The sequence below is a fragment of the Cicer arietinum genome, chromosome 3 (genome assembly GCF_000331145.2).
Source record: "Cicer arietinum cultivar CDC Frontier isolate Library 1 chromosome 3, Cicar.CDCFrontier_v2.0, whole genome shotgun sequence".
NCBI classification, from domain to species: Eukaryota; Viridiplantae; Streptophyta; class Magnoliopsida; order Fabales; family Fabaceae; genus Cicer; species Cicer arietinum.
In genome coordinates this window covers 66,078,758-66,091,537 of record NC_021162.2, presented here as the reverse complement: position 1 = coordinate 66,091,537, position 12,780 = coordinate 66,078,758, and the positions used below count along the sequence as shown (strand labels likewise).

At 29.5% G+C, this 12,780-nt stretch overlaps 1 protein-coding gene across 3 annotated transcripts; it reads left to right on the top strand.

Annotated features, from left to right (window-relative positions):
• Window positions 1-462: 462 nt before the first annotated feature.
• LOC101504345 (protein NRT1/ PTR FAMILY 3.1-like) lies at window positions 463-10,265 on the top strand. Of its 3 annotated transcripts, XM_012713737.2 has the most exons (10): window positions 463-627; window positions 925-1,112; window positions 2,015-2,153; window positions 2,995-3,212; window positions 3,335-3,894; window positions 3,986-4,916; window positions 6,409-6,499; window positions 7,808-8,025; window positions 8,547-9,106; window positions 9,252-10,265. In XM_012713737.2, exons 3-10 carry the CDS (start codon window positions 2,030-2,032, stop codon window positions 10,159-10,161), a joined length of 3,612 nt encoding a protein of 1,203 aa, XP_012569191.2. In that variant the 5' UTR covers window positions 463-627; window positions 925-1,112; window positions 2,015-2,029; the 3' UTR covers window positions 10,162-10,265. The 3 variants fall into 3 exon arrangements, with proteins under 3 accessions (XP_012569191.2, XP_012569193.1, XP_027188892.1); XM_012713739.2 differs by lacking the exons at window positions 6,409-6,499; window positions 7,808-8,025; window positions 8,547-9,106; window positions 9,252-10,265 and having other exon boundaries at window positions 2,040-2,153; window positions 3,986-5,048; XM_027333091.2 differs by lacking the exons at window positions 6,409-6,499; window positions 7,808-8,025; window positions 8,547-9,106; window positions 9,252-10,265 and having other exon boundaries at window positions 2,030-2,153; window positions 3,986-5,048.
• The last annotated feature ends 2,515 nt before the right edge of the window (window positions 10,266-12,780 follow it).

Below are 12,780 nucleotides of genomic sequence, written 5' to 3'. Positions count from 1 at the left end.
AAAAAAAATAAAAATTAAATAAATTTAAATGATTCTTCCAAATAAAATTTGTAATAAACACAAAAAAAGCATAAAGAAAAATATATGGACTTGTAACTCAATTTATTAAAATAAAAAAAAAAAATTTTAATAATAATTACAAATATAATTCTTTTTTAAATAAATGATATTTATTTCTAACATATTATGTTGATAATTATTTATAATAAACATGATAATTTATGTTAAATGTAGTAAATAATAGTGTAATAGAATGAAATACTAATGAAATACTAATAGACCAGCTGGAAGCCTTCCAATCAAGCCAAACTAGCGCCTAAACAAATGAGTTGTCCTGGAAGCAGATCTTAAGTTTCTAACCTACAACCCTAAAAAGCTATCCTCTCAAACAAAACTAAACCCAGCAATTTCAAACTTTACCCATACAAAATTTCAGCCAAATCAACATTTATATAGAACAAAAATCTCATCTTTCAACATATTTATCTCTAAGGTTTATATCTTCTAATCATCTTATATTGTTTGAAACAGAAGAATGAGAAAATAACCTTTCGATGCAGGTGAAGATCAAAGCACTGTCTCTCGGTCTCTTTTCGTCTGTGAAAATGGGTTTGAATATCCTTATAGGTATGGATCTGATTTGTTGTGAATAAAATCTATTTCTCTAAAAAACAACTCTTTTTAAAAAACCTTCCCTCTTTTGCTGATTGTTTTAGAAAATTTCCTCTCCTCTCTCAGTTCTGTTTGCCTCAATTTATAAGAGAAATGGCTAATGTTTTCATTCATTGTACAAATACATGTTCTGGATTTTGTATTGTTACTCAACAAAAATTCATTGGATTTTACATTGTTTTTGTAATAAAATTTAAGCAAGGTACCATTAAGGGAAAGAAAATAAACCGGTTTATAACATGTTTGCAACAGGTATCTTCACAAGGTATAGAAGATAAATGATGGGTCTTTGCAAGTTGTTTCTGAGCCATTGTTTTTTTTTGAGTGATGCTGGGTTGAAAGGAAACGTGTGAACGGAAGTAAAGGTTTTGAGTGATGCTGGGTTGAAAGAAACGTGTGAACGGAAGCAAAGGAAACGTGTGAACGGAAGCAAAGGAAACGTAAGTAAAGGAAACGTGTGAAGTGGCCTGTTTGCAGATCAAAAGAAAAAAAAATTTATTTCTTTTTCCTTTTTATTTTATTTTTAATATATAGTTAAATCTGAATATAAAATAATGGTATTTTTGAAAATGATTGTAAAAATATTTAAATATATTATTATTATTATTATTAAAATAATTTTAAATTAATTGGACAAAAATTAGGTATTACAGTTTGGTTTAGATACAAACATAGAAAAAAACCAAACAAATATAAATAATTTGGATTGTATTTTCTGGTTTATCGGATCATTGATTTTGTTGGAGATTAGTTAGACTACATGAAATTAGTCTTTATGAATAATTTAATATACAATTGCAATCATTAGTTGTTAAAATTATTTGAGTGTAATCATATCTATCTAAATCTTAAAAGGTATACAAATGATGATTTGTGATTAGTTAATATTGTAAAAAAAATTGTGTTAACAATATAACAAAATTAATCTCTTACACTAAATTGACATATAGAACGAGGAACAATTTACTCAAAGAATAACTTTTGTGAGAGTAACTCCGCTTAATACATCGACCATTGTAGTCATTATACATTTAATTTATAAATTTAACAATTAAATCTTTTTATATTATTTTAACGATCGTGCATACTAAAAATCATATAAAATAGATATTTACAACTATATAATCTTATAATCAATATTTTAATCTTGTACCAAAAAGTATAGATATTATATTTAAATTAAATTTACATGATAAAAAATTGATGAAAATTTAATAATTTGATTTACTTAATAACAACTACTTATATATATATATATATTTAGGCACGCATCAATGCCTATAATTAACATAGTGCAACATGTATACTATATTATATATTGATAGACAATATCAATGTCTAGCATTAAGTTGAACAGATGATGTTAGATATGGAGGAAGAGAAGAAGGGCATTAGAGGCAATGGCAAGATGGTGGAGAAAGAAAAGGAGAAGAGCAAGCAGCACCAACGAGGAGGAGTCAGAACCTTACCTTTCATCCTTGGTCAGTCACAACATTAATTAATTCTCATTATTATATAGCTAGCTACTACTTTAATTTCTGCAGATTAGTAATTCATTATCCCTCTCCCCCTTCTTGCCCATGTGCTCTTCAATTAATCATCACTTTATTGGTTGGACATGAGAAAATTAGATTTTTAGTTATGCATATAAATAGAAAATTAAAAAGGAAAATAATAAAAAAAAAACTTAAACCAGTGATGCATATGTTCCTGTGAGATACATTTTTTGAATTTGTCCTTCTACTAATTAGTACTAATTGGATGTGATGTTATAGGTCTACTTGCCTTGACTCGTGATAATAGAGATGGGATGTTATTTTTTAATTAAGACAAAATAAATGTTTGCACACTTATATTATTTTATACTTATTTGAGACTTGATAAGTCAAGAAAATAGAGAATACCTCTCCATCGGAGGATGAATGATTATCATACTAGTAAGGGTCCAAATCAGTCCTCAAGAAAAGAAAAATTATTATAGTTTGGTCATAATGTTGGTTAAAATAATTAATGATGGACTAACATATTGTACCAAAATGTCTAATGAAAATCTTTACTATTTAATTCTTTTTTAACGCTTTTGACTCTATGCAGTACATACAAATGAGTGGTTAAAATTCTGTGACATAAAATTTCACTACAAGAGACCTGATTTTCTCTAAAAATAATCTTAAAAAAATTAGAATTTGATTTATTTTGAGAATTAATATTTTTCATTTGTCATAGACCAAACAAGCCTATGACTATATGTTGGTGACTAGTTGCATATTCCGTATAAAGTAATTAATGAAGTAAATTTGAAGTATATTATATTACATGCAGCAAATGAATTGTGTGACAGATTTGCAAGCGCTGGTTTTCATGCAAACATGATAAACTACCTTACGCAACAATTGAACATGCCATTGGTTTCAGCCTCCAACATTCTCAGCAACTTTAATGGAACCTCTAGCTTGACTCCTCTTCTTGGTGCTTTCATTGCTGATTCCTTTGCAGGCCGTTTTTGGACAATTGTTGTTGCCACTCTCATCTATGAATTGGTTTTTTACACTCTCCTCTTCTCAAACTTTAACTCACTTTCCTAATCACCTAGTCCTAGTGCTTTTCTTTCTATTTTATCTCTACATTAAAGTCTACTAAAAGTACTTTGTGATTGATACAGGGACTAATTACAATAACAATTTCAGCTATACTACCCCATTTTCACCCTCCACCTTGCCCAACACAATTGAATTGTGAAGAAGCCAAGTCCTCACAACTATGGATACTCTATCTAGCACTCTTTCTCACATCTCTTGGAACAGGTGGCATTAGATCATGTGTTGTACCCTTCTCAGGAGACCAATTTGACATGACCAAAAAAGGTGTTCAATCTAGAAAATGGAACCTTTTCAATTGGTACTTTTTTTGCATGGGATTGGCTTCTTTAAGTGCTTTGACAATTGTGGTTTATATTCAAGATAATATGGGCTGGGGTTGGGGCCTTGGTATACCAACCATTGCAATGTTGATATCCATAATTGCTTTTATGTTGGGCTCACCACTCTATAAAACTATGAAACCAAATGGAAGCCCATTTGTTCGATTGGCCCAAGTGATTGTGGCAGCTATAAAAAAGAGGAACCAGGCTTTGCCACAAGATCCCAAGCTTTTATACCAAAATAGTGAGCTTGATTCTCCTATATCTTTGGAAGGAAGGCTTTTACACTCGGATCAATTTAGGTAAGTCTAAGTCACAATTTTTAATAAATAAATATATGCATTTGCAAATTCAATAATATTAAATTGAATGTTCTCAAGTTTATATTTGTAGATGGTTAGACAAGGCTGCAATTATAACAGAGGAAGAAGCCAAATATCCCAATGCACAACCAAATTTATGGAATTTAGCCACTATTCATAGAATTGAAGAGTTAAAATGCATCATTAGAATGCTTCCAATTTGGGCCTCTGGAATTTTACTCATAACTTCATCATCACATCAAAATAGCTTTGTCATTATACAAGCTCGTACAATGAATCGTCACCTCTCTCATTCATTCCAAATTTCACCAGCCAATATGTCAATTTTCAATGTACTAACCATGATGATAGGTGTTATTCTATACGAACGCCTTTTCGTTCCATTCGCTCGTAGATTCACAAAAAATCGTGCGGGAATAACATGTTTACAAAGAATGGGAGTAGGATTTGTGATTAACATTATAGCCACTATAGTTTCAGCACTAGTGGAAATTAAAAGAAAGAAAGTTGCTTCCAAATACCAATTATTGGATAATCCAAAAGCAATTATTCCTATTAGTGTGTTTTGGTTGGTACCTCAATATTGTTTGCATGGTGTGGCTGAAGTTTTTATGTCTGTTGGACATTTAGAATTTCTGTTTGATCAATCACCTGAAAGTATGAGAAGTAGTGCTACTGCTTTGTATTGCATAGCTACAGCTATTGGAAGCTTTATTGGTACATTATTGGTAACACTAGTGCATGATTATACTGGTAAGGAAAAAAGTTGGTTACCTGATAGGAACCTTAATAGAGGTAAATTAGAGTGCTATTACTTTCTTGTTAGTGGGATTCAAGTCATAAATTTTATTTATTATGTAATTTGTGCTTGGTTTTACACTTATAAGCCCTTGGAAGAAATTAGTGAAATGAATATTAAGGAAGAAGATTTGGAACAGGTTGATGGAAATGTGTCATTTGTTAGTTTAAAAGAAGGTAAGGAGGATGAGAAAAGAGAATTTGCAAAGGATGAATGAATTTATGATCTTGTTGGTAGTATAGTGTGGTATTCTGATTAATGTACTAGCTAGTGTTGAGCTAATAATGTAAGCACATGTCATAGTTTATTTCTATTTGGAAATTAATTATGTTAAGTCTTTTGGTGCCAATTAGTTATTTCCATTTACTTAAAATATAAAGAACTATTAAAAAATATGCATGAACTTAATTATAATATATATAAGTCTAAATATTGATTTATTTGCATTAGCCAAAAATGATGTTCAGGAATAATTAACCTCAAAAGATGGTTGGATATGTCTTTCTAATTCTTTGTTAAAATGTAAAGGGCAAAGTAGTAAATACCAATACTTATATATCTGCCCAATACACTAATTAAACAAGGACGTCGTCATATCATTTTTCTTAGTCTTTTAGACAATATGTGGGTGTGAACTATTTTTTCTCTCAAGAGTGTGAAAAACAAATGCCTTGTAATTAATTTTTTTTAATTAAAACCATCTCATGGATTTGAGTTTTAAATCTGATCAATTTCAACAGTATAATCCTACAGGTTTTCAATTGTAACTGTATAATCTTACACATTTACTTATTTAATGCTTCCTTTGCTCCTATTTATGCCAAACAAAACAAAAAAATAATGAAGTACATATTCAAAAGAGAGTTAGGCTTTCTTTGGTAAAAATTGATTAATAGCGGTTGATAGTATATAGCTTATAATTGATAAGTTAATTGAAGTATTTAGTAATACTAACCATTCAATTAGCTTAAACATATAAAATAACATAAAAGATTATTTTTAATTAAAAATATATTTTATATCAATTAATGCTTAACATATTTTATAATTAGTAATTTAAATTTTATATTTTCATTAACTTAAAATTTATGAATCTGATATTTTTTTATTAAATTAGTTTATTTATTTTAAATTATAATAATAAAATTTTAAAATTATTTATTTTAAATTAGGTTAAATACATTATAAAGGGTAAAAATAATATTTTAGTTACAATAATAAAAATAATAATAAAATTATACGTTCAGAAACTATTTGAAATAACTTATTAAAAAACGTTATAAATTATAAATTTATTTATAAATAAATGTTACAAAATAGGACTATAATCTAGCTTATATGCCTTGTCAAATAGACTTTAAGGGTAATTTCCCCCTTAAAATATCCTTGAAAATCATTAACCTGTGGGAGTATAAAAGATTAATGTTTAGTTAAAATAAGATTTACAATAAAATAAAAGTATAAAAAAGAATTTCAATAATTAATACGCTTAAAAAATGTAGGTTATATTTGGAATGTAAAAAATAAGTTAATTGTATGTTTATATAGGGATGTGTTAAAGCCACTCTGTATTGATTAGTATCTTATTACCACTACCACTTTTATAATCGTTATGCCACAAAGTGTATATATAGTTAAATTCAAAAATGCAAATGGATATATAGCATACATAAACATAAGATCTCAATATGGAGAGTGACAAGGTGGTCGGGAAAGAAGAGCAACACGACACGAACAGGAAACAGCATCCACGAGGAGGCATCCGAACACTTCCTTTCATACTTGGTCAGTTGATATGTTCTAATTTCTTATTATTATTAGTTGGATACATATTCATTAATTCTCAGTATTATTATGTAATTTGCTACCTTTTTCATTTCCGTAGTAGATTCATTTCATAAAATTTTGATTTTTTTTTTACTCAAACTTCGATTAACTTGTTGGCGGGATTGGAGATGTTTTACGGGACTACCAATTCACACGATGAATATCTTAATTTGTGAAGGTTTATATTTGCTAATGCAGTTTGATTTTGAGACTTTCTTTAGGAATACTTGATTTTCAGTCTATTAGTACTTTATATTTAATAATTTAACAGAAAAAACAAAGATTAATAAATCAAGCCAGCTAGCAAAGTGACGCACCTATCTTTAGGAATTCAGAAAATTAAATTCTTATTGAAAGGGTAGCACCTATCTTATGATTCTTAAATAAATGATTGTAATGCAAACAAAACTTTGATTTTTTGTTTGCTGAAACTTCTATTTGTTTAACAATTTTATTTTATTTTAAAAAAATTATCGATAGATACTCATACATCTCTTTTATACGTTGTTAGAGATATAAAAATAGTAATGAGACTGATATAATATATTGATAATGTAACAGAAAAAATATATAATTTTTTTATTTTTAATTAATTGCATGTTAAGTCCTTCCTTTATAATTAATTAACTTCATTATTATCTATTAATATAGAAGGATAGATAGTACTTTCATGTGCCACTCATATAGTCATTCCTTACAATACAAGTCAAGTTTGTGTTACCAGCTTAATATATATATATGTATATACACACACACTAGTGAATTTATTATTCTATTATAGAAGACTATGAATAGAAGTTCATGTGCTAGATTTTTTTTTATAAGCATGTGCTAGAAATATTTTAGCCATTTAATTTATTTGTAACTCAAGTTGTGACTTAATTACTGTAAAAGAAAAAGTTTCGACTTAATTAATTCGCAAAACGACTCATCAATCTTATGATTAGTTGCGTAACCTTTGACTTTGTTTCAAATTTCATATACTAGTACATTGGTTTACTCGCATGCATTGCAATTAAATTAGAATCTAATTATACCTACAAATAATTAATTAATGTAAAACAGTTTTAGATGTATTACATTTTATCACTTAGATACTTGACTAAGTAATTTAAACTTTTTTTTAGAAGAAATAATTTAAACTTGGTTCAACAAAGGATTAGTTATTGTATGAAGGACAATGGTGTAAAAATAAAAACAAGATAATTTTCATATATATCGTTTTGTATGAAGAGGGGTTAATTGGATGTTGATTGATATATGCAGCAAATGAGGTATGTGATAGATTTGCGGTGGCTGGTTTTAATGGTAACTTGATAAGTTACTTAACTCAAGAGTTGAATATGCCATTGGTATCAGCTGCCAACACACTTACAATCTTTGGTGGAACAGCTAGCTTCACCCCTCTCATTGGTGCTCTCATTTCTGAGTCCTTTGCTGGCCACTTTTGGACCATTACAATTGCTTCCCTCATCTATGAATTGGTTTCTTTCTATCTCTCTCTTTTCTTTTTCTCTTTCAGTCATACTACACACATTTTTAACAGATATTCGAGAACATAATTTACAAAACTTTTTCAAGAAAAGGGGAAAAGAAACATTATTATTAACTAAAGTATTACTAATTACTATTTTACAAATTCAACCAAGGAATTTAAAAAAATTATTTCTTGAAGTTATGATATTAAACTCTTACTTTTTGGGTTAACACTATGTTCACAATGAATTACAAATCTAATAACAAAATAAAAATATAGAACAACAAAAGGTTGGCTATTATTTTTTTCCAATATATTTTTTTATATTGCCTTCAACTCTTATTACAATCTCATATCATTTTTTATATCATAAAATAAATTCAAATCTTCCATAATACATCTATTAATTAGTACCATTTATATTGTATTAAACATCAAATCCAAATTATATTATGATTTTAATTCTTAGCATTTTACGTTTTAGTGCAGCATATTGTAAAATATTGTCATACTCTTTGGTTAATACAGGGAATGATGAGCATAACACTATCAAGCATACTACCACACATGCGCCCTCTACCATGTCCAACACAAATAAATTGCCAAGAAGCCACATCCTCACAATTATCAATGTTTTTCATCTCTCTTGTTCTCATATCTCTTGGATCAGGTGGCATTAGACCTTGTGTTGTTCCATTTTTAGGAGAACAATTTGATATGACCAAAAAAGGTGTTGCATCTAGGAAATGGAACATTTTCAATTGGTACTTTTTCTTCATGGGATTGGCTTCTCTAACTGCTTTGACTATTGTTGTATACATTCAAGACAATACTGGTTGGGGTTGGGGCTTTGGCATACCAACAATTGTTATGTTAATGTCCATTGTTGCTTTTGTCTTGGGCTCACCCTTCTATAAAACTCACAAACCTAAAGGAAGCCCAATGGTTCGTTTGGCCCAAGTCATTGTGGCAGCTGTGAAAAACAGGAAAGAAGTTTTACCAAATGATCCCAAGTTATTGTACCAAAATAGTGAGCTTGATGTTGGTATTTCTTTGGAAGGAATGCTTTTACACACAAAACAATATAAGTAAGTCAAATACTTAGTTCTCTTTACTTCTCTTGATTGAATCCAAAAATGTTGGAAGTAAAATATCATAATTTAGTGTCTAATGGAATGAACTTTTTATTTGCACACTAAATGTTAGTTTGTTGCTCTTGAGTTATATTTACAGATGGTTGGACAAGGCTGCAATTGTGACAGGGGAAGAGAACAGAGAACCAAATGATCCACCAAACTTTTGGAAATTATCCACTGTCCATAGAGTTGAGGAACTAAAATCAATCATAAGAATCCTTCCAATTTCATCATCAGGAATATTACTCATAGCTGCTTCAGCACACCTACCTAGTTTCGTCATTGAACAAGCTCGAACAATGGATCGTCACCTCTCTCACTCATTCCAAATTTCACCAGCCAACATGTCAATTTTCAGTGTCATAACTACAATGATAGGAGTTATTCTATACGAACGCCTTTTCGTCCCGTTCACTCGTAGATTCACAAACAATCCTTCTGGAATCACATGCATACAAAGAATGGGAATAGGATTCATAATCAACATTGTAGCCACATTAATTTCAGCCTTTATAGAAATCAAAAGAAAAGAAGTTGCTTCTAAGTACAACTTATTGGATGATCCAAAAGCAATTATTCCTATAAGTGTGTTTTGGTTAGTACCTCAATATTTCTTTCATGGACTTGCTGATGTTTTCATGTCTGTTGGACTTTTTGAATTTTTGTTTGATCAAGCACCTGAAAGCATGAGAAGTACTGCTACAGCTATATATTGCATAGTTATAGCTATTGGTAGCTATGTTGGTACATTTATTGTGTCACTTGTGCATAAATATAGTGGTAAAGAAAGGAATTGGTTACCTGATAGGAACCTCAATAGAGGTAAATTGGAGTACTATTATTATCTTGTTAGTGGAATTCAACTTATAAATCTATTTTATTTTGGGATTTGTCTTTGGTGTTACACTTACAAGCCCTTGGAAGAAATTAGTGAAATGAAAAAGGAAGAAGATTTGGAACAGGTTGATACAAAAATTTTGGCTGCAAATTTAGAAGAGAAAGTTTAGTAAAAAAAATTATGTATTTATAGTGGCTGATTTGTATTGTTGGACTCTTTGAATCTTCAATTCCTATGTAAGTGGTATATGTAAAAAGAACATTTCAGATCCTAGAGTATTTTTTTTTTAATGTGTTTTTATTATTAATTCAACACTAATAATGAGTGGTTTCATTTTCTTAAATAATAACATAATTGTCTTATATAGTAAACTATTTTGGTTATTGCAACTTAGATATTCTCCATATTGAATTAGAATTCTCCATATTGAATTAGAAAGTGATCATCATCGAGAATCAGATCCATCATTATAGACAATCCTTTTTGTTTCCTCCTTAATTAGTGGATTTAAATTTTTCTACAAATATCACTTCATAATGCAATTTTTTTTAGTAGAGAGAAAAGGTTCTTATATGCAAACCTATTTGGTATTTTTAGTTTTTATTTTTTACAGTAAAAATAAATTAGCAAAGAGAAAACTCCAACCAAAATTTAGAGACTATAGTTTTCAATTTCCCACATATAGTGAAAGACTTCAATATCTATCTCCATTCTATAGGGATAAATTTTTTACAAGTACATATTTCGACTAGAATAGGCTCATAAATGTTCATATATTCCAAGAGATCGAAAAATCATATCATGAGTGAAAATACGATCGAAAATGGTGGTAGCCAGTGCACACATGCAATTGTTCTAAAAGCTCAACTCGTATGGATTTTTTCTATCAAAGAACGTCAGTGCAGTGCATAGCGCCGCAATAAACCAATTTTATATTTGAATAAAATAAATATAGCAACAAAATAGAAAATCAAACCAATACTATCAAAACGACAAATAAAATAATACTTCACTCAAACACTAAAATAAAAAACATTAAAGAAGAATACGATTTGTGCGGGAAGAGACTATTTATTTAGAAAGAAAAAAATTAAAAAATTAATAGCAGATATCAATATTAAATAAAGTAGTTGATAATATATAGCAAATTAAAGTATTTAATAAAATAATTGAACTTCCGGATAGCAATATATATAAAGGAAACACTACAGAATATATATAAAAAAAAAAGAAAAAAGAAGAGAGATTGACTTTGAAAATAAAGGAAAGAGAATGGTGAGCAGTAGTCCCTCTCACTTGGGTGATATTTTTTTTTTCAACTTAACAGTATTGTATTTGCGCATAGGCTTAAAGAATGTGTGTCATTCTTTTTTATAGGACTAAAATTCTCCCATATGGTGAAAATAAAAATTTATGCATCGACCCATATGGTGAAACTCAAAAAATGCATTGAGAAGTACTTGGAAGAGTTTTTGAGGATTTTGAATAAGTTTTCAAATTCATTACCTCTTTTTATAATACTTTTATTTTATTTTTTAAAATTAACTCACAAGTATTTTCATCTCCCTCGTTTCAAAAATATTTCTTAAAAAAGTTAGTGAGATTCCCCTGTTTTAATTCCACTCATTCCCTCCAAAGTCATGCACTCTCTTTTCCTAGTAACTCTCCATCATATCCAAAATGTCTGCTTATCGACAACAATAACAGCAAAAGCTTAACAAAACTCAAGTTGTATTGATCTCACATTCATGAGAAAAATCCGTGAAAAAATTTAACAAGGGATTGTTTCCTCTTTATATATATATATAACTGTTAACAATGAAAAGAGGAAGAAGAGAGACAACTACTCATAACATAAAATAAACTAAACTTGAGTTAATAGGGTTACAATGAGTATATATACAAAAGAATAAAAATGTTTAAAATACCTTTACTACTAATATATAATAACATTATCTAATATCTCTCCTCAACTCACGATGTATTAACATGGAGCATCGAGAATTTGTCAACTAAAAAACGGAAACGTTTAATGGAATGCATCTTTGTGAACAAATCAGCAATATGTAAAGAAGAAGAGACAAACGATAGAGTAATGGTTCCATGTTGAAGATGATGACGAGTAAGATGACAATCAATCTCAATGTGTTTGGTGCGTTCATGAAAGACCGAGTTGTGAGCAATTTGAATAACACACTTGTTATCGCAATGCATCGGAGTTGGTTCAAAAAGAGAGATACCCATATCAGACAAAAGCCAACACAACCAAATTATTTCAACAATAGTGAATGCCATAGCACGATACTCAGCTTCTGTAGAGGAGCGAGAGACAATGTCTTGTTTCTTACTCTTCCAAGAAATAAGAGAGTCTCCAAGAAAGATACAAAACCATGTGGTGGTTTACGATAGGTGGTGTCACCAGCCCAATCAACATTAGAATAAGCTCGTAACTCTAATGAGGATGACAATGGAAAGAAAAGGCTTTGAAATTGAGTTCCTCGAAGATAACGAAGAATCCGAATAACTGTTGCCCAATGTATTGTAGTGGGAGAGACAACAAACTGACTAACAACATCAACAAGATAAGCAATGTCAGGTCTGGTAATCGTAAAATACACTAAGCTACCAACCAAAGTACGATACAAAGTGGAATCTGGTAAATAAATACCATCCGAGGGATCATATTCACATTCAACTCAAGAGGAGTATATGCTGCTCTAGTATCAGAAAGACGAGCTTGGTCAAGAATGTTGGCAATGTACTTAGATTGAGAAAGAAGGTAGCCTCT

Excerpts from the sequence above, each read along its gene's own strand:
- LOC101504345 (XM_012713737.2), top strand. The coding sequence starts at position 2,030 with ATGATGTTAGATATGGAGGAAGAGAAGAAGGGCATTAGAGGCAATGGC. Across the intron at positions 2,154-2,994 it reads AACCTTACCTTTCATCCTTG|CAAATGAATTGTGTGACAGA; the intron begins GTCAGTCACAAC and ends TATTACATGCAG. Across the intron at positions 3,213-3,334 it reads CCACTCTCATCTATGAATTG|GGACTAATTACAATAACAAT; the intron begins GTTTTTTACACT and ends TGATTGATACAG.